This window comes from Lycium ferocissimum, chromosome 8 (genome assembly GCF_029784015.1).
Source record: "Lycium ferocissimum isolate CSIRO_LF1 chromosome 8, AGI_CSIRO_Lferr_CH_V1, whole genome shotgun sequence".
NCBI classification, from domain to species: Eukaryota; Viridiplantae; Streptophyta; class Magnoliopsida; order Solanales; family Solanaceae; genus Lycium; species Lycium ferocissimum.
Genome location: NC_081349.1, coordinates 61,514,807 through 61,534,128, shown reverse-complemented (window position 1 = coordinate 61,534,128; position 19,322 = coordinate 61,514,807). Strand labels below are relative to the sequence as shown.

General features: G+C 37.4%; 2 protein-coding genes across 4 annotated transcripts; one reads left to right on the top strand and one right to left on the bottom strand.

Moving 5' to 3' along the window:
* Nucleotides 1-5,437: 5,437 nt before the first annotated feature.
* Nucleotides 5,438-15,708, top strand: LOC132068795 (DExH-box ATP-dependent RNA helicase DExH10-like). Of its 3 annotated transcripts, none has more exons than XM_059462500.1 (17): nt 5,438-6,077; nt 7,939-8,379; nt 8,852-9,166; nt 9,267-9,371; nt 9,455-9,523; nt 9,717-9,884; nt 9,964-10,035; nt 10,118-10,234; nt 11,134-11,358; nt 11,463-11,621; nt 12,870-12,959; nt 13,100-13,192; nt 13,731-13,884; nt 14,084-14,232; nt 14,309-14,404; nt 15,135-15,227; nt 15,408-15,708. In XM_059462500.1, the coding sequence occupies exons 1-17, from the start codon at nt 5,556-5,558 to the stop codon at nt 15,516-15,518; spliced, it is 2,979 nt and encodes a 992-aa protein (XP_059318483.1). In that variant the 5' UTR covers nt 5,438-5,555; the 3' UTR covers nt 15,519-15,708. The 3 variants fall into 3 exon arrangements, with proteins under 3 accessions (XP_059318483.1, XP_059318484.1, XP_059318485.1); XM_059462501.1 differs by lacking the exon at nt 5,438-6,077 and adding an exon at nt 6,198-6,338; XM_059462502.1 differs by lacking the exon at nt 5,438-6,077 and adding an exon at nt 6,462-6,577.
* Nucleotides 15,709-15,720: 12 nt separating this feature from the next.
* On the bottom strand, nt 15,721-18,104 carry LOC132068797 (cytochrome P450 CYP73A100-like). The gene is made up of 2 exons (XM_059462504.1): nt 17,233-18,104; nt 15,721-16,574 (listed from the first exon to the last, which is right to left on the bottom strand). Exons 1-2 carry the CDS (start codon nt 18,081-18,083, stop codon nt 15,836-15,838), a joined length of 1,590 nt encoding a protein of 529 aa, XP_059318487.1. The 5' UTR covers nt 18,084-18,104; the 3' UTR covers nt 15,721-15,835.
* Nucleotides 18,105-19,322: the final 1,218 nt, after the last annotated feature.

Genomic DNA, 19,322 nt, shown 5'->3' with positions numbered 1-19,322 from the left:
CAACTTTCCATCATCAACTTTTTAGCCCGAAACCAGGTATAATTCCTAAATCCCGGTCCAGACGGCGTATAGTTGCAACTACAAAATTGTGTATTAATGTGTTGTGGCTTAAGTTCAAGGTGCAGAAGTGAAGATACGGCAATATTATCGAGAGAAAGGTATGAATCTCCAACTATTAACGTTAATCTTGGTTTATTTACGGAGAAGGAGCTGTAAAATCGTTATAAAATGGTTCTGTGATGGAAATATGGGACAAACACCATATGGGATGTTTATGAAGTATTTTGGAGTTGGAAATATTATGGTTAATGTTGGTATTGTTGTGATTGTTGTTGGTTGTTGAATTGAGAATTCGGGCTATATAAACGAGGAAAATGTTGCTTAGATTTTCGTAAATATAGAATAGTATAATTTGAAACTTGGTACAAGTGTGCGATGAAAGAGGCTAATGTTAGTGTAAATCCTCTTAAATGTAGCCTTACGAGCTCGGACACATAAAGCGTGCCAATAGGGGTCAACAGTATGTTAAGGCTTGCCCCTTTCTTTCAAAGGCATAGAATCTATATATTACAATTTCATAAATGCTTCCATAACCTCTTGTTTTCAAAAGTTAAAAGCTGATTCCAAGGACATGACTCCTTTCCTGATGGTCCATAAATGTCTTTCCAAACTGCCCGTATTTTTCAAACCAAAGGTCTATGGTTATGTGAGCTCTTACATTAACAACGATGAACATGTTTTCACAACGATGATGGTGATATCAAAGATGGGAACATTTTCTATCATGTTATGGTGATGATGGTTTTATGGGTTACACCGATAATGATGATTTGATGTTCAAATGTTCCAAGCCCTTGGTTTCTATGTGAATATGAGAATGATGAACCATTTCTTGACCCTCGATTTTATTCATTGAATGACTCCATTTTCTAAAGACTCCCAAGTATATGAATTGACGCCTTATGAGATTTATGACCTTATTGTATGTTTTCTCTTGATGCTATTCTTCATTGATAGTCTCACCTTATAATAATTGTTCCTTCAAGGTGAGACAAAGCGATGATGACTATTCCATAACATAATTGGAGGTTATCGACCTTACGTCACTCCGATGGAGATATAACTCTCTTTGGGCTCTCCTGCATGCTGCTTATATGATATATGTATATGTATATGGGAAAGAGGGCCAGAGCGCTATAGACGCGTATCCACCTGATCAGTTGGTATTATATGACATGATACCATCCGGACGCGGGATGCCGGACGTGGGATATATGTGGCTAAATGGTCAGGAAAACGCCGACGCCGGCAACATGATATGTTCTATTTTTTGTATACATGAACAAGAAATGTTTTTCAAAGAAAGCATTACTATGGATATATGTATATATGTATATAAATGGATCGGGCAACACGTTCAAATAGCAATATAAGTATATGTATATATGGATCGGTTTGCCGTTCCGCGGCATTAAGCACATGCGTAGTGTACCGCTGGAGGTGTCACGACCCAACCCCGTAGTTATGACTGCCCGAGCCGGACACTTTCGGACCATAGCTAGCTTAGCAAAACATATTCATACGTAAAAGCAAATCGTCGCTCCAAAGCTATCACATATATAGATACATATCGCGATCACAACTTTTCGTGAGAATAATGTACATAAACTGTAATCGTCATAATGTACATGACACGTCAAACATATGCACGTACGTGAGCAAGGGGCGCCCACGGCGAGCAGGACCGCCCAAAACATAATCCACGCGAGACATAAGCCGTCTGAACCAATCATGACCCACATGTATGTCTACGGACCTCTAAGAAAGTACAATGTAAATCATATGACGGGACGGGGCCCCGCTACGTACCCCCGAATATACATAAGTATATACAATGAAAGTGTCGTACCAAAATATGGGCTCCCGGGGAGGAGCACTCCAAGAGACGGGCAATGGGAATCCTAGATCGGATCACCAAAACGTGTATCCGTACCGCAGTACGAAACGTAGCCCCCGAAGAAAGGGGGTCGGTACGAAATATGTCTTGAGCACGTAAAGCATGAAATACGGTAAATAGGATCATCTTGAAATAAACAGCACGAGAAAATCATAAGGCTTGCCTACGAAACATAAATCATGCGTATCAATATCGTATCCACCATTACGAGACCGAGTGACATAAGTAAATAATCATCGTGTACATAAGCATATATAACGTGTCCCGCCCTCGGCGAGGGACTCGGTAAGTAAAATCATCATGTCATATACATATAACGTGCCCCACCCCCCAGTGAGGGACGCGGTAAGTAAAATCATATATCATGTACATATAACGTGCCCGGCCTAGCAGTGAGGACACGGTGAATGAAGTCATCATATGCCATCTCGCCGCCTCCCATATCATCATATCATATAACGTGCCCCCCTCCTAGTGAGGACGCGGTGAATAATACGAGTGGAGTCCGTGCAAAATGCCACGGCCGGACGCGGTGAACGAAGTAATAACGGCTCACGCGAGTAGTGAGAAACCATATGCGCACATAAAACATTTTCAAAGGCTAATAGGATAATCAAAACGAATCATCATTTAAAAGCCAAGACCATAGTCGAATCAAGTTTCCTCCGAACGTCACTGGGAACATATCAAATAGAACCTTAGAAACCATAGACACGCATCCGAACTATATACGTATAAATCATCAGTCCAGACTCGACAGGTAAATAAGTAATTAACACTCGGGTTAAGGCGATAGTCATGCAAGTTCTTTCAAAAAGTCGTTAAAACCGGTACAAAGGAAAGTCTCGGGAACCACGGATATACATCAAACCAATCGGGCCCGCCCATGAAAGTTAAAGATGTCATTATACGTTATAGAATCACTTACGAAGCATATCAAAGCAATCGGTTATGTCTATGGAAGTTACGGACATTTTTTAGACATAAGATCCTTTCGGAACAAAACCGTTTATACAACATTTCAAATCCAATCATATCAAAGACATAAGGACCATATTTCTACTACATTAAGAATACTAATATCAAGAAATGAATAGGAATCGTAGGCACGCTCGGATCATAAGAATAGAGTTACCCCGAGGCTCGTATCATAGCTTACTTACAACTAAGACATGCCAAGAGAAAGGAAGGATAAGCCTTACATACCTCGTCCGCTTCCTAAGCTAATCCAAACTTAAGTCTCGGGTTGCCCACGATCTACAACAACATCATTATATACCAAACATTAGCTATAGATACTTAGAACTCCAATCCCAAACTAAGCACTTTGTACGAAATTTGAAGATTTCCCTATAAACTCAACAACCCCGAGAATTCAACTCGGCCAAATCATCAACAACAATACCAACAATCATATTAACAACATCAATAATCAATTTAAAACGCATTCTATCATTAACAACCTTCTCCCACATAATGCGACGACATTCACTTACATTCAATTCAACTACATATAATCAAGCCAACACCAATGCTCGCACATTCAAGTACTAATCAAGATCGTTCAAACAAGATTCAAGAACATTTCAAGCAATCCGCACGATACTCAAAATAACCCAACCAACACATACTCCACCCGAAACCTTCTCAACTCAACAAGAACAACAACAACACCTTTCTTTCTTCCAAACTCATGAATTACACCAACAATCTACATGTTAACAATGTCATTATCATAAATATAGAATCTACATAAGAATCACGTTAACTTCCAAATCAGCCCATAACAATTACAACTTGAACTTGATTAGTATTAAACTTTCATTATCATCATAGATTCCACAACAACAACAACCAAAAATACTAAATAAAATTAGTCCAACATGCCTACACCAAATCGACCCATATTCGGCCACAACATCAACATACAAATTATAATTTTTATCCATTTCCACACACTACAACAACACCCAAACATCTAAATACAATTAATTCACCACTCTACACAACATCACGTATACACGGCTAAGTATCAACATACGCGCCAACATCAACATCCATATTTTCATGAATTTCATTCATTTCCACATGCTATAACATGCACAAACCATTCATAACATATGAAAAAGAAGATTAAACCTTACCTTTTCCCCTCAACTTCACAACTTAGCTAGGGTTGTAAATGATGAAAACGAGTAGTTCGTTGACTCCAACAACACCTCCACGTTAACAAGGACCCTTCAATGGTTGGGATTGCTAGAAGAAAATATTTTTTTGATCAATATTTTTGGACCTCAATTTTTTCCACCATGGCCGAATAGGGTCTTCTTTTCCTCTCCAAGGTTCTTCAATTTTCTAAGGTGAAGAAGATGAATAATATGGTCAATTGTCATCTAGTATCTCATATATAATTCATCCATGTGGCCCATGGCCCACTCCCCCTTGGCCGGCCACTTGCCCTTTTTTTTCATGAAATTTTAACTTTCCAAAATTAATTTTTAGCCCCAAACTTTCCTTAATATCCCATGCCAATAACTTCATAGCAACTTACGCCTTAAAACAAAATCGTGGTTGAAAGTCTCTACCTCGTATCCCGGAATAGTCTTGTCCTTAACTTATCGTGGTTAGCTCGGATTGTCCCAATGTACAAAATACGGGATATAACAAAAGACACTCAGATCTACAAGTTACTCTTTTATCTCATGATATGCTCTATATTTTCATCCTGTTACTATTCATGCTTTGTATCCTTTAATATGTTATTACTCACGCCTTACATACTCGGTACGTTGCTCGTGCGCGTCCCTTCTTGTGGGCGGCGCGTTCATGCCGCGGGATCGAGCGGGTCGGACGATTCACGACGGTGAGCCTCCCCTCGGCCACGATCGGCACGCTCCATCGATCGGAGCTTCGGTCAGCGGCCATCTTGTTCCGTACATATATAGGTACGGCAGGTCATTCCCCGTCCTTTCTCGGTTGTACTCCATAGAGGTCTGTAGACAGTGATACGTAGTCGTGATATTATGCAGCCTCGTCGGCGTGTATTTTGTTGTACAATATATATGTATAGCGGCCATATCGGCTTGCGCTGTTATTCTCAGTGTTTATGTTTATATGTATGTGATGGCCGTGAGTTCCCGGTACGGTGTCTTTTATGTTGATTGTTCGGGAGACAGTATCGCACAGTTACAGATTGTACATGGGCCCAGGACAGCCAATGAGAAGTAAATGCAAGCATAGGAGTACTTGGCCAGTAATGGTCGGGTACTTGTCACGGCTTATCGGTTTGGGTCATGACAGTTAGGCTATTTTCAGCCACTTTTTCATTACTTAAAGTGCCGAAGAGCAAAAATTAAAGACCAACCATTTGAGGGTCAAAAATTAAAGACCACCCCACATAGGTCCAATCGTGCTAAATAGCCAAAAATTAAAGACCTACACAAAATAGGGCCAAAAGTGCAAATGACCCATCTTACACCCAATAGCACTGTCTGCCAGAATTGATTTCCCCAATTGGGAAAAATTAATTAGTTTATCAAGAAAACAACTTGTTCATAGAAGGGTTTAAGCCAAAAACCCTAAAACCAAACCTTCAAAAATGGAGTCTTCTTCTACAACTGCCATAAAAAGGAAAGAACCTGAAGAACAAGTTGAAAACCAAAATTCATCTTCAAAAAGAGTCAATTTAGTTAGAACTTGCGTACACGAAGTTGCAGTTCCAACAAATTACACATCAACAATCAACTCAACAATTCACGGTACTCTTTCAAACCCATCATACAATGGCGAAATGGCGAAAAAATACCCGTTTAAACTCGACCCATTTCAAGAAGTATCAGTTGCTTGTTTGGAAAGGAAAGAATCAATACTTGTATCAGCACATACATCTGCTGGGAAAACTGCTGTTGCTGAGTATGCAATTGCGATGTCTTTTAGAGATAAACAAAGGGTTATTTATACGTCGCCGTTGAAGGCTTTAAGCAATCAGAAGTATAGAGAGTTGAGTCATGAGTTTAGTGATGTTGGTTTAATGACTGGTGATGTAACTCTTTCACCAAATGCGAGTTGTTTGGTTATGACTACGGAGATTTTGAGGGGTATGCTTTATAGGGGTTCCGAGGTATTGAAGGACTTTTTGTATTTATTCGTTATTCTTTAAATGCTTTTTATTCGTGTAGTTTCTTGTACTTTGATTATATTGGAGTATTATTTTGTTGTAGTTACTGTTCCTGAAGCTTTGAGTAATAAGAAATATAGAGAGTTGAGTCATGAGTTTAGTGATGTTGGTTTAATGACGGGTGATGTAACTCTTTCACCAAATGTGAGTTGTTTGGTTATGACGACGGAGATTTTGAGGGGTATGCTTTATAGGGGTTCCGAGGTATTGAAGGACTTTTTTTGTTTAATTCATTAATCTTTGAATGCTTTTTATTCGTGTAGTTTCTTCTACTTCGATTATATTATTATTTTGTTGTAGTTATTGTTCCTTTGAAAGCTTTGAGTAATCAGAAGTATAGAGAGTTGAGTCATGAGTTTAGTGATGTAACTCTTTTGCCAAATGCGAGTTGTTTGGTTATGACTATGGAGATTTTAAGGGGTATGCTTTATAGGGGTTCCGAGGTATTAATCTTTGAATGCTCTCTACGATTCTACACTACATAAAAATAGCTAGCATCCCTATTTATAATACTCCCACAGATTAGGGTAGAAGTTTAGTAGGTAGTTGAGCTTGTCCCGCTTGTTCTTTCATACTAGTAGTTGTAGTACTGCTGTTATAGTTTCCTGTCCTTTGATTTCTGCTACAATCTATTGGTTCTTGTACTTCGATTATCTTATTTATCTGTGTTAGCTACTCTTTCTTTTTTCAGATTGTTTGATCACGGCTTATTCACTTTCGTTATTTCCATTTTCATACTGCTTTGAATTGCTTGTCCTTATGACGAGGGTCTATCGGAAACAACCTCTCTACCTCCCAAGGTAGGGGTAAGGTCTGCATACACTCTACCCTCCTCAGACCCCACTTTGTGGGATTTCACTGGGTATGTTGTTGTTGTTTCAATTTGTTTATCTTACTTTCCTTTTTATTTTGTTTCAAAAGAATATCTCTTTCCTTTTTTTGGCAACTCTTTAATTTCAACTTCCACATGGCATGTTTAATACCACAAGATTAAAGAGGATTTTGGTACATTCTACATATCTTTAATTTAATACCTTATCAAAAAAAAAAAAAAAAAAAAAATTAATACCACAAGATTCAAGGCATTTTTGCAAGTTGTTTAGTTATGACAACAAAGATTTTAAGGGGTATGCTTTATAGGGGTTTCCCAGGGTAGAGGTAAGGTCCGGGTACACTCTACCCTCCCTAGACCCCCATTTTTGGGATTACACGAGGTATGTTGTTGTTGTTGTAGCTGCTGCTTTATCGGGGTTTGGAGGTATTGAAGGAAAAAATATTCTTTATTCATTAATCTTTGAATGCTCTTATTCTTGTAGTTTCTTTCATTAGGTAGAAGGCCAGTAGTCGCAGTATTATTCTTGTAGTTTCTTGTTCTTCGATCTCTATGACTATCGTTTGTTTTTTGTACTTTGATTATAGTATTATTTTGTTGTAGGTACTGTTCCTTTTTTCAATGTGCTTTGTCATGCTATCTTTAGTATTTTGCTGTTATTTCTTTTCTGCACTGCTTTGATATGCTTTTGCTTGAGCCGAGGGTCTATGGGAAACAACCTCTCTACCTTCCAAGGTAGGGGGGATTACATTGGGTATGTTGTTGTAATCTTTGAATGCTCTCTATGATTCTACACTGAATGAAAATAGCTAGCAACATCCCTATTTATAATAGTACAAAAAACTACTTTGTCTAAAAACTTGAAAACCTATTCTTGTATAATTCTAACTATAAATCCTATTTAGACATGAACCAAAATACCAAATCTAACCAATTTTGATTTCCTACCACTTTGAATTATTTTTTCAACAGGTACTAAAGGAAGTTGCTTGGGTTATATTTGATGAGATACATTACATGAAAGATCGCGAGAGAGGGGTTGTTTGGGAAGAGAGTATTATATTCTTACCACCAGCTATTAAGATGGTTTTTCTTTCGGCGACTATGTCGAATGCTACTGAGTTTGCTGAATGGATATGCAATATTCATAAACAGCCATGTCATGTGGTGTACACTGATTTTCGGCCTACCCCTTTGCAGCATTATATGTTCCCTGTGGGTGGTTCTGGATTGTATCTTGTGATTGATGAGAATGAGCAGTTTAGGGAGGACAATTTCTTGAAAATGCAGGACAGTTTTGCAAAGCAGAAAGTGGGGGAGGGAAACAACAGTGGAAATGCTAAGGTTAGAGGTAGAATTGCTAAAGGTGGTTCTACTTCTGGTGGTGCGTCAGATATCTGCAAAATTGTCAAGGTGTGTAGTTTGGTCTCTAGATGATATTATCTTGGTTTTACTCTTTCTTGTTATATCAATTTACTTTTTGAGGATACTTAGATTTTTGTCATAACAATGTTATACAAATTTAGCTTGCTTCATGAGTGAAGCCATGCTCTTCAGAGAACTTTATGCATCTAACAGTACGCGTAATGTGATCCAAGTTTAGAACTGTCAGTTCTTAAATTAATATATTAACTTCAAGAAGTTAGATTAATATATGTACTATTGTATATTAGATGTTGAAATTAGTAATTTTAATTGCAATTTGATTATTATAGCATTAAATTCATGTATGATATTGTTAGTCTTCTGTTCGTGTGCCTCCAGTTCTGTGTTTTTTCCTTCAAGTCTCATGAACCTTGTCTTGCCCTTTGTAGTTGTTTAATGATTTACTATAATAATGCTGATGCCTCATATCACTGAAGCAATTGATTCTTGTTTATTTTAGATGATCATGGAACGGAAGTTTCAGCCAGTCATTGTGTTCAGTTTTAGTAGAAGAGAATGTGAACAACATGCAATGTCTATGCCCAAGCTTGATTTTAATACTGAAGAGGAGAAGGAAGTAGTGAAGGAGGTTTTCCGTAATGCAGTGGAATGCTTGAGTGAGGAAGATAGAAACTTACCAGCTATTGAATTAATGTTGCCCCTACTTCAGCGGGGGATCGCAGTTCACCACTCTGGCCTGCTTCCTGTTATCAAGGAACTTGTGGAACTTCTCTTCCAAGAAGGACTTATAAAGGCTCTTTTTGCAACAGAGACAGTAATGACTTTTCTTTTAATTTTTTGTGTCTTGTTATCTTGTGTATTTAGACGGCCCTAATGATTTTTATCCTTTGTTTTCCCTTCTAATGTTTTTACAGTTTGCCATGGGGCTTAACATGCCTGCGAAAACTGTTGTCTTTACCAGTGTAAAGAAATGGGATGGTGATAGTCATCGTTACATTGGATCTGGTGAGTATATACAGGTGAGTCTGAATTGCCCATATGCCATGACTTAGATCATTTTCATTTTGGTTTCTTATTCTTCAAATTCTTTTCTTTCATGCAGATGAGTGGAAGAGCAGGACGTCGTGGCAAAGATGACCGTGGTATTTGTATTATCATGATTGACGAGAAGGTAAGTTGGTAATAATATTCTCAGTTGAAGAGTATCTTGTAAATAACTGCTATTGTCTTCTTGAAAATGTATAGGCTTTAGCCACTTAAGCATATGCAAAATTGCAAACAATGTAGTCAAGTATATCGAGGACACATATCTATTCTTCTTATCTGTTTTGGTGGATGGCTTACGCAGTGTTTGATGATTTCAGATGGAGATGAATAGCATCAAGGACATGGTTTTGGGTAAACCAGCTCCATTAGTCAGCACGTTTAGACTGAGTTACTATACAATTTTGAATTTATTGAGTCATGCCCAAGGCCAATTTACTGCCGAACATGTTATCAAAAACTCATTCCACCAGTTCCAGTATGAGAAGGTTTTCTCTTTGTCAATGTCCATTTTTTCTTTGACTGTGTTTTATGTAATTACTGACAGTGAGGTTGTCTTTTTGTTAGGCGTTACCTGACATTGGAAAGAAGGTCTCTAAGCTGGAAGCAGAAGCTGCAAAGCTTGATGCATCAGGGGAGGTAAAATAAGTTGTTATCGTGGTTTTGGATGCCTCTATCTTCTTATGCCATAGATCCTGAAAGTCGCTTCTCTCTACTCTAGGGTGAGGTTGCAGAATATCATAAACTAAAGCTTGAGATTGCACAACGTGAAAAAAAACTGATGGCTGAAATAACACGGCCTGAAAGGGTTCTCCATTTTCTTCTTCCTGGTAGACTGGTAAGTGCCGAGGCATCTCTATTCGCTGCTGCACTTTTGTGAGGATATTGATAAAACTCTGATTAGTCTGGACATATGTTACATTACCCTTTTTTGACCCCATATATGCTTTCGTTGCCATGTCAATTTTGCTTTTCATAGTGCTCTGCCTCACCTCTATTTTTTAGTGCACATGAATGTATCTGCCATATCTTTGAAAACCCATGAATTGTAACTTTTGACTAATTGCTATTGATACCTAAACCTCCTTGTGAGATGAGCCGTAGTCCTCTTCTATTGCCAATGCGAGACCAGCTGTAGTCCAATGCAAGACGAGCTGCAGTCCTCTTCTATTGCCTTCTGGCTTCTGCAACTTACACTAAAAATGTTTTTATAGTTTCTTGCTCTTTTTTTCCAGTAATTTCTTGCTCTCATTTTAACTTTACCATTGTGAATTTTTCGCTTGGTCATTTGCTATCACTCCTTACCTATCAAAATAGATAGAGGATTGTATCTTCTCATGATGCTATGTGATTGTTGTTAGTCTCCGTTCATGTAAGCCACTGTACTTATCGAGGAACCCATGCGATGGGGGATTGTGCATGCTATATACTCCCTCCGCCAATTTATATGAACCCATTTGACTTATTTAAGAAAGAGGGAAGACCCAAAATAAGCCTTGAAAATTTGTGTGGTTGTAAATCATTCATAAAGTGAATTTGTTTCCAAATTAGGAAAGAGGCCATTCATTTTGCTATATATTTCAAACAAATTGAAACAGAGGGAGTATTACTGATGTGGTGTTTTATTCATTTTCTGTTTGTATTGTTTGAAAATTCATTCAATTAATAACGTTTTGACTTTCCCCATTGGACTGTTCATCTTAATGTTTTTCATTGAGATTGCATTGGTGATGACAGGTCAAGGTATGGGAAGGTGGAAAAGATTGGGGTTGGGGTGTTGTAGTCAATGTGGTAAAGAAACCTCCAGCTGCATCAGGTTCCTTGCCTGCTGCTCTCTCCGCTTCACGTGGCGCGGGCTATATTGTGGATACCCTACTTCATTGCTCTCTTGGTTCTGGTGAAAATGGTTCTCAACCCAAACCATGTCCTCCTCGTCCAGGGGAGAAGGGAGAAATGCATGTGGTGAGTACATAATTTTGTAGCAATAATTTATTTTATTTATTTTATACCCCTTTATTTCGATTAAGACTTCATTCCTGAATCCTGAGTATGTTTCCAAACTTTAGGTTCCTGTTCAATTGCCCCTGATTTCTTCCCTCAGTAAACTTAGAATATCTGTTCCTACGGATCTTCGGCCATTGGAAGCAAGGCAAAGCATCCTACTTGCTGTTCAGGAGCTTCATAAACGTTTTCCTCAAGGCCTCCCGAAGCTTAACCCTGTAAAGGTATGGATAATCCTACTGGTTCCACATTGTATTGCAAATTTTCCATTTTTTTATATGGAATTAGGCCATTTATTACCAACCATTATGTTGAAAGACGATTGGTCTTAATGATGTTCTTTTTGGTTCCTTTTGAGAAAATGCGTATCAGGTTAACTGAGAATTCTGTCAGGAGAGATTGCCAATCATGTTATCTGCCAGGACTATTAGTCAAAAAACAGAAATTAGCTCACTTATAAGAAACTGGAGCCATGTGTACTCTAGCAGTATTTAACTTGTTCGTTAACAAACAGCAGAGGCCTTATGCACTTTGTGGTTGATCTGTACCGTATATGATTGCAGTCTAGGTTTCCTACTTATAGAGCTTTGAATTGCTGATACACAATTTTCTCAGTTAAAAAAATGAACAAAAAGGAGAAAGAAAGAGCAGGAAAGGGAAAGTATCTTTGGTCAGCCGATTGTAATATCATTATCACATATCATCATTCGTTCTGTTTTTAGCTGCATTTGTTGCTAAGTAGCGTTCTACGGTCCTTCTATATCTTGTTGAGAATAACCATCCTTACTCACTCTTGGCAAACATTGAGGGACTTGTGTCTTAGGTATTTTAAGTGGAGAAGGGGGAGGGGGCACCATCCCCAAGTTTCGGTTGGTTGGCGAAAGCCCTGTGCCATCCAAAGGAAATAACAAACCAACTTATACTGGTATTATTATTCTTGTAAGTGGAGACAAGATGCGGGAAGCGAGGCGGAGGTAGAGGAGGCAGGATGCCCACCATCCCCAATGGATGGTTTCGAAGGCTAGCTCACCGAGATGATGGCACAAGGAGGCACGGTTGGCCGAAAGGGTTAGGATGGCTCCCTTTCACAATAGTAGTTGCAGTTTCGCTCATTTGTTTATTGCCTTTTGGTTTATGCATTTGATCATATTTGTTGGGCCAAATTTTAATATAGTTAATGCCCTCTTACTTTCTCCGCTTTTGGTAGCATTCATCTTATACCTTTTGTCTTGTTTTCCTCTTGTCTTCCTCTCTTCTCCTCTCTTGAAAAGGGTTTGCAATTATTATTCTCCCCTGCCCCACTGAAATCTCACTGAGTTTAGCGTCATATCCAGCCATAGTTTTTCTTCTGTTTGGATCAAGTAAAAGAGAGGTTGGCTGGTTAGAATGAACCTAGTAAAAGATTTTAGTATACTTCGAACTATTGATCAAGATAAGTTTGTTGCTGCTTTTCCTGATTTCTATCATTGTAGGACATGGGCTTTGAAGATCCTGAATTTGTTGATATAGTCAACCAGACTGAAGAACTAGAGAAAAAATTGTTTGCTCACCCACTGCACAAGGTTTGGCTAAAAGTTTATTTTGATAATCTGTTTAATCTGTGAGGACGCATGAATATTAGAAGCTTTTGCTTTTTATGCTTTTGATGAATATGGTTTAATGTTGTCACTACTACATATGGTGTTGCACATATGTGGAGCAGTCACAAGACGAACATCAACTTAAGAGTTTCCAAAAGAAGGCCGAAGTGAACCATGAAATTCAACAGCTCAAGTCAAAAATGCGCGATTCACAGGTAAAGCTCCTATATGGCATGGATCAATTAAATCAACTACCCCTCAATCTCAAACTCGTTGGATTTTGCTACTTGAGTCCTCTATCTATCCCATTCCATCCAGGCCTATTTCACTCCAATGTTCTTTAATCACTAATCTGTGATTATTTGTCTTTTATATGTAAATGTGTGTGTGTCTTTTATATATATGGTAAGAAATAATGATTTTTATTATCTGTAGCACTCAGGGGGTCTTATTTATAAATTTTTTGTTTATTCCTTTTTCTTTTGCTAATTTGTTAGCTTCAATTTCTGATCCAACTTTTCTATTTAAAATTAACATTCTCTTTTCATTTAAATGTTTCAGGATGTTATTTTCTGAACTGTTAACATTTTGTGGCATGTTTTTGCTCTCATTCTTCTCAAGTTTTCTTGTCTGCTATTGTAATACTCCTTTTAGTTTCACTTACGCTGATCCTTGGAGTGATTGCTGAAATCTTTTAGCACTTTACTGGATTTTGTCAATTATTTATTTAATACGAAAATAACAATTTTTCAGCTTCAAAAATTTCGGGATGAACTTAAAAACCGTTCTCAAGTGCTGAAGAAGCTGGGTCACATAGATTCTGAAGGTGTTGTGCAGTTGAAGGGACGAGCAGCCTGCTTGATAGACACTGGGGATGAACTCCTCGTGACTGAATTGATGTTGAATGGTAATATTTGTTCCATAGTAGCATGCAATTTTACTTTTTTGGACTTGATTTAAGATGGGAGCAATGTGTATTAGGCCCTTTATATGTTCTGCTTATCTTCTGCTCAACACTTCCGCGCTTTAACGCATGGTATGTAGTCGTGCCAGAAGTAGCTTTGAATAAGTGATATATGATATTTTGAATAATCTTTTGTGCTAAGGTACATTCAATGATCTTGATCATCATCAAACTGCGGCTCTGGCAAGTTGCTTTATCCCAGGAGACAAAACAAATGAACAAATACATTTAAGAGCTGAGCTAACTAGACCATTACAACAGCTACAAGATGCTGCAAGAAAAATAGCAGAGGTCAGTCTGATATAGGGTTCGGAATTCAATGTTTGCCTGTCAGACGCACAAGCAAAAACTTTTTTTCTTTTTGCAGATTCAACGTGAATGCAAGTTGGAGATAAATATTGAAGAATATGTAGAGGCATCAGTACGGCCATTCTTGATGGATGTCATTTACTGTTGGTCAAAGGTGAATAAAGCTTCAATGCCCATGTTGAGCTCAATTCCATGCTTGAATTAGATATGTATTCTTGCTTGTTATTTTTCAACAATTTTCTGTAAGCCTACTCTCAAGGAGTGCTTATGATTGAAACTAGTTTCCCATGCTTCAAGCCAAAGAAACAACCATTTATAGGACATCATCTTGCTGCAGCCAGCAAGCTCTATTTTTTCTGTCTTTTTCTTTTCCTTGCCTGATAAATAAATAGTGATCCTTCAAAAAAAATTGCACCTCTTTTATGGTTTGGGGTGGTTGTGTGTGTGGTTGGTTTTTTTTTGGGGGGGGGGGGGGGGGTGGCATTACACTAGAATATACAAAGCTATCAGAAACACTTTAGGGCAATTATTTTTGTTCCGGAACCATATAATTTTCTAGTTGAAACTGTTGCTGATTACTCTTGCGAACTTTTTATGATTGAAACCAGTTGGAGGAAAGTTGATCATAATCAAACTACTTTTTCATATTTCATGGAAGAGGTTTAATCAGTTCAACTCAACTTCAGTTTAAGGAATCATTTTAGTGTTGCAAGATTCTTCCTTGGATAAAAATGAATAATTGCTGGAAACAAGGGTTTCTAGCAGTCCCTTCCATATTGAGTTGACCGAGGGTCTTTCCCTGCCCACAATTTAAAAAAAAAAAAAAAAAAAAAGAAACTGCGAGGCTTTACTCTTTTCTCCTTTGTATTAATGCTTTCTTTCAGGGAGCAACTTTTGCGGAGGTTATACAAATGACTGATATCTTTGAAGGTAGCATCATTCGGCTGGTACGAAGGCTTGATGAATTTTTGAACCAGGTAATTCAAGGAAACTTTGGTGTGTGTTTATGTGGGAAGAAAAACCAGATCTTTGATATCATGTGTGTTTATTAACCCTTGGATACGAGTATGTCATTATGTAACACTTCCAGATACGAGTTCCCCTCTTTATATATGTTATGGAATCAAATACTGGAAATTTCTCTCTTGGATTTACAGTTAAAAGGTGCTGCACATGCTGCGGGAGAAGTGGAATTGGAGAACAAATTTGCTGCTGCCAGTGAGAGCCTTCGACGAGGAATAATGTTTGCAAATTCTCTTTACCTCTAGGGGTGTGTGTACTTGGGAGCTCTCATTTGCCTTAGATCAAGTGATGTGTAAATTTTTCCCCATTGATATGGGGATTAGCCTAGTCGTAGTTTTTATAGCTGATGTGGCATGAACTTGCTGTCTCAGTTTTGTAATACACCACAATTATTAAGAAATTTGATGCTGCAAATCAAAATGTTTCACGTCGAAATTGTCTTGGCTGCTGTAGGGAAGACTCTGAAGACTTTCATTATTTTGAACTACAAACTGATATTATGGGGATACAAAGTGGTGAGAAAACTACAAATATTCATTGAAATTTTTCAAGAGTGACATAATTATGCAGCAACAGGTTTGAACACAACTGTGGAATGTTTAGCAATGTGCAAGCTAAACTGCCCCCCTTTCTCACTTGTATCAACCTTTCCCTCACCTGGAGGAGCCTGCATTTCAAAATTTGACACTAGTTTGGCTATGACAAGCCCCAGAATTGGCAGTGCAAGGATGATTCCCGGGCAGCTCCGCCTCCCCATACCAAATGGCAAGTACCGGAAATCCACCTTGCCACCTCCAACAGCCGCCTCCGTGCCGCCATCCTCCTCGAGGAACCGCTCGGGCCGGAACTCGGTAGGGTTTTTCCACCATGCAGGGTTGTTAGCCAACCACCATGCATTAACAACCACTTTAGTTTCTTTCGGAATAGTGTAATCACCTAGCTTTGCTTCATCAAGGTTCATATGGGGTACTAGTAATGGTATTGGTGTGTGGAGTCTTAATGTCTCATTTACTGTGGCTTGCAAGTAGGGCAACTCATGGAGGTTTGATTCTGTGACTGATTTGCCTTTAAGGACGGTTGAGATTTCATCTCTGATCTTTTGTTGAACTGTTGGATGATTGACAAGCTCAGCTATTGCCCATTCCATGGACCATAGAGTTGTTTCAATTGCTGCAACATTGATGTTTTCCACAATATACAACACATTTTGTTCACTTATTTCTCCTTTCATTTCAGCATCTATTATGTGATCAATAGCGCAGCTTATCTTGTGCTTTTCTCCATTTTCACCAATTATTTTCCTGTTATAAAAAAATTCGAAGGGAATGTTAACATGAATAGGTTCTTTTTTTTTCACAACATGAAGTCACTATTGAAATAGGTAGTTCAAAATGTACTCCCTCTTAACTTAAATTGTTTGTCCTGATACAGTTTACAAGTGTTAAACGAGTAATCTTTTTTGTCTTCATTTGAGGCATTATTACATCAAATAAAAACTAATGACTTGAAAAATTACAGACATTAATAGCCCTTATTTGGGAAATAAAAATGACAAAAAAATAAAAGAAATAATTTGTTTGACTTTGCACTTACCCGTTTGCCCATAGATTTTGTTTCAAAATTTAGAAACTGCACTTGGAAATTATTTCAAAGAAGTGTCTTTTTATCAAATTGCCTTATATTTCAATTTCAAACTTAGATATAAGGAATTTAATGTTTGAAAAATAGGATTTAAGAGCTTTCAAGTTTTCACTCACATAACTTCAACTGCGGTTTTATGTCCAAACACGGCTTTAACTTTCAACTACCGTTTTTCAAATAACTTCAAATACTATTTTTTTTCAAATATCAACCAATTCAAGTCCAAACGAACACTAAAGAACGCAAGATTTTAAGAGATGAATCTCCCTCCTTAAAAGAAAAAAGAAGAAGCAGATTTATCAGGGTAAAGGGGGTTACCTTCTTTTCTCCACAAAGTAATTATTGAAGAATGCAAGTCTTCTTGATTGCAAGTCCTTGCACTTGTTAAGGTACCCTCTCAAGAATGGTCTAAGCAAAGGTATAAAATCACCATAATTATAGTCAAAGCTCTGAGCTAATCTACTTCTCTCTGAGTTAAACTTAGTTGCCTCAATGAACAAAGGATCATCTTGAGACTCAAATTTTGCATCAAACATCATTCGATACATAATATTATATAACATCAATTGCAAGCGTTTCCTAATCACAATTCCCTCATATTCCACCTTTTTATCATTCTTCAAGTCATCAACTACTAGGTCCATCTCATTTTCCCACATATCACTATATTGGTGCACCACTTTGTTAGTAAAAAATGGAAGTGTCATAATACGTCTCATTTTTCTCCAATGCTCACCATATATTGTGAACACCATGTCTTGTCCATTGCCCGTAAATATGTCGAACACAACGTTACGTGGACGGGACCCAAACTCGACCCCTTGTGTGTGTAGGACTTGGTTAGCTAGTTCAGGGTTCGATACGACAACTAAGTTTTTGGACCCAAGTTTGAGTAAAAATATTGGACCATAGGTTTGTGACATGGTGGCTAGGAGTCGATGGTTCAAGTCATTGCCAACTTGTAGCCAATTACCAAAAATTGGAACCGTTCGTGGACCTGGTGGGAGGTTGTTTTGGGACTTATTAGCATAGAGAAAGTGGATAATAAGGGGAAGTAAAGGGACAACAAGAGAAATGTAATTGAGAGGGAATGACAGTAACTTTGAACATGAAAGAAATGCAATTGTAAAGAGAATGGAAAAGATGGTGTTGTTGAGAAATTTGGCCATGTTTAATTTGTATAGAGATGAATTATGAGAATGGGCACAATGGACGTATATATATGGGTAACAATAACAACATGGTGGGGGTAGGAAAGTTGGTTTCCAATGGTTTTGTGTAAAATCCATGGGCATGTTTAAATTCTAGGTAGGAAAATGCACATAGCACCTATCTATTAAGTCAACTCGTGGTTGGTAAAGTAAAAATGCCATTCACCTATTTTAAATATTATTTTCTATGTAATCTATGCAATAGCAAGTATAAAAATCCAATTGGTCTTGAACTAATTTCATTTTTAAGTTTCCCACATTTTAAGACGGCTGCCGCAAATGGAAGAAATTAGAGTTAAAGCTCAATGGATTGCCAATAAAAACTATATTTATATAATAGGTTATTTTTAGGGTGATTACAGATAAGTCATTAGAATGAATATTCACATGTAACATGTTTAAAATGATAACTAACATTTAATCACAAATTAAAATTAACCTAAATATTTAAAAATATTTATTCAGTATATATAACTTAAATCCTAAAAAATTAATCTTTCTTTTCTTTGGTCAAGAGTTCCATGAAAAAAATTAATTGCTTCTTCCTATTTACGGTTGAATTGCAAACCTATTTTCGGTAAATATAATTAACTACACTTCTTCCGATTTACAGTTGAATTGCAAAACTATTTTATGTTACAATATATATCTCTACGCGACGCGAATTCGAATTTAATCGGGCTTCAATGCGAAAGAGATCGAACACTCCAGAAAAAAGCATATATATCTACTTGCCTAACTCCATTGATATATAGTATATACTACTCCATATATTCACAAAATTATGTGAGATTGACATTGACTCTTTGTACTACAACTTTTGCATGTTGGATTATTATAAATAAATCAATATTGGGTGCCTATATTTTTTTCTTTTCTACTGTTCTCTTAACATTAACATTTACTTTGATGTATGGAGTAATAGAGCTGTACAAATTCTCCTTGTACACAAAAGACTTAATACATAGTTTATAATTTATTAATTGTAGCTAAATTTCTTTTATACATCTCTCCTTTACAGGAAACTTTCTATACATTAAACGTTTAATAAAGTTTGTCTAATAAAAACTACTTTAATTACATGACACATGCATGTTCAACAAACAAAAGAGGTGAGTGAATGCAACAATTTTTGTGTCTAAAGCTTTATAGGAGATTTTGCACATATAGGATGATTCGAGGCCGTTTAAGGAAGTC

Excerpts from the sequence above, each read along its gene's own strand:
- LOC132068795 (XM_059462500.1), top strand. The coding sequence starts at position 5,556 with ATGGAGTCTTCTTCTACAACTGCCATAAAAAGGAAAGAACCTGAAGAA. Across the intron at positions 9,885-9,963 it reads ACCAGTTCCAGTATGAGAAG|GCGTTACCTGACATTGGAAA; the intron begins GTTTTCTCTTTG and ends TCTTTTTGTTAG. Across the intron at positions 11,622-12,869 it reads CGAAGCTTAACCCTGTAAAG|GACATGGGCTTTGAAGATCC; the intron begins GTATGGATAATC and ends CTATCATTGTAG.
- LOC132068797 (XM_059462504.1), bottom strand. The coding sequence starts at position 18,083 with ATGGCCAAATTTCTCAACAACACCATCTTTTCCATTCTCTTTACAATT. Across the intron at positions 16,575-17,232 it reads TACTTTGTGGAGAAAAGAAG|GAAAATAATTGGTGAAAATG; the intron begins GTAACCCCCTTT and ends TTTTTATAACAG.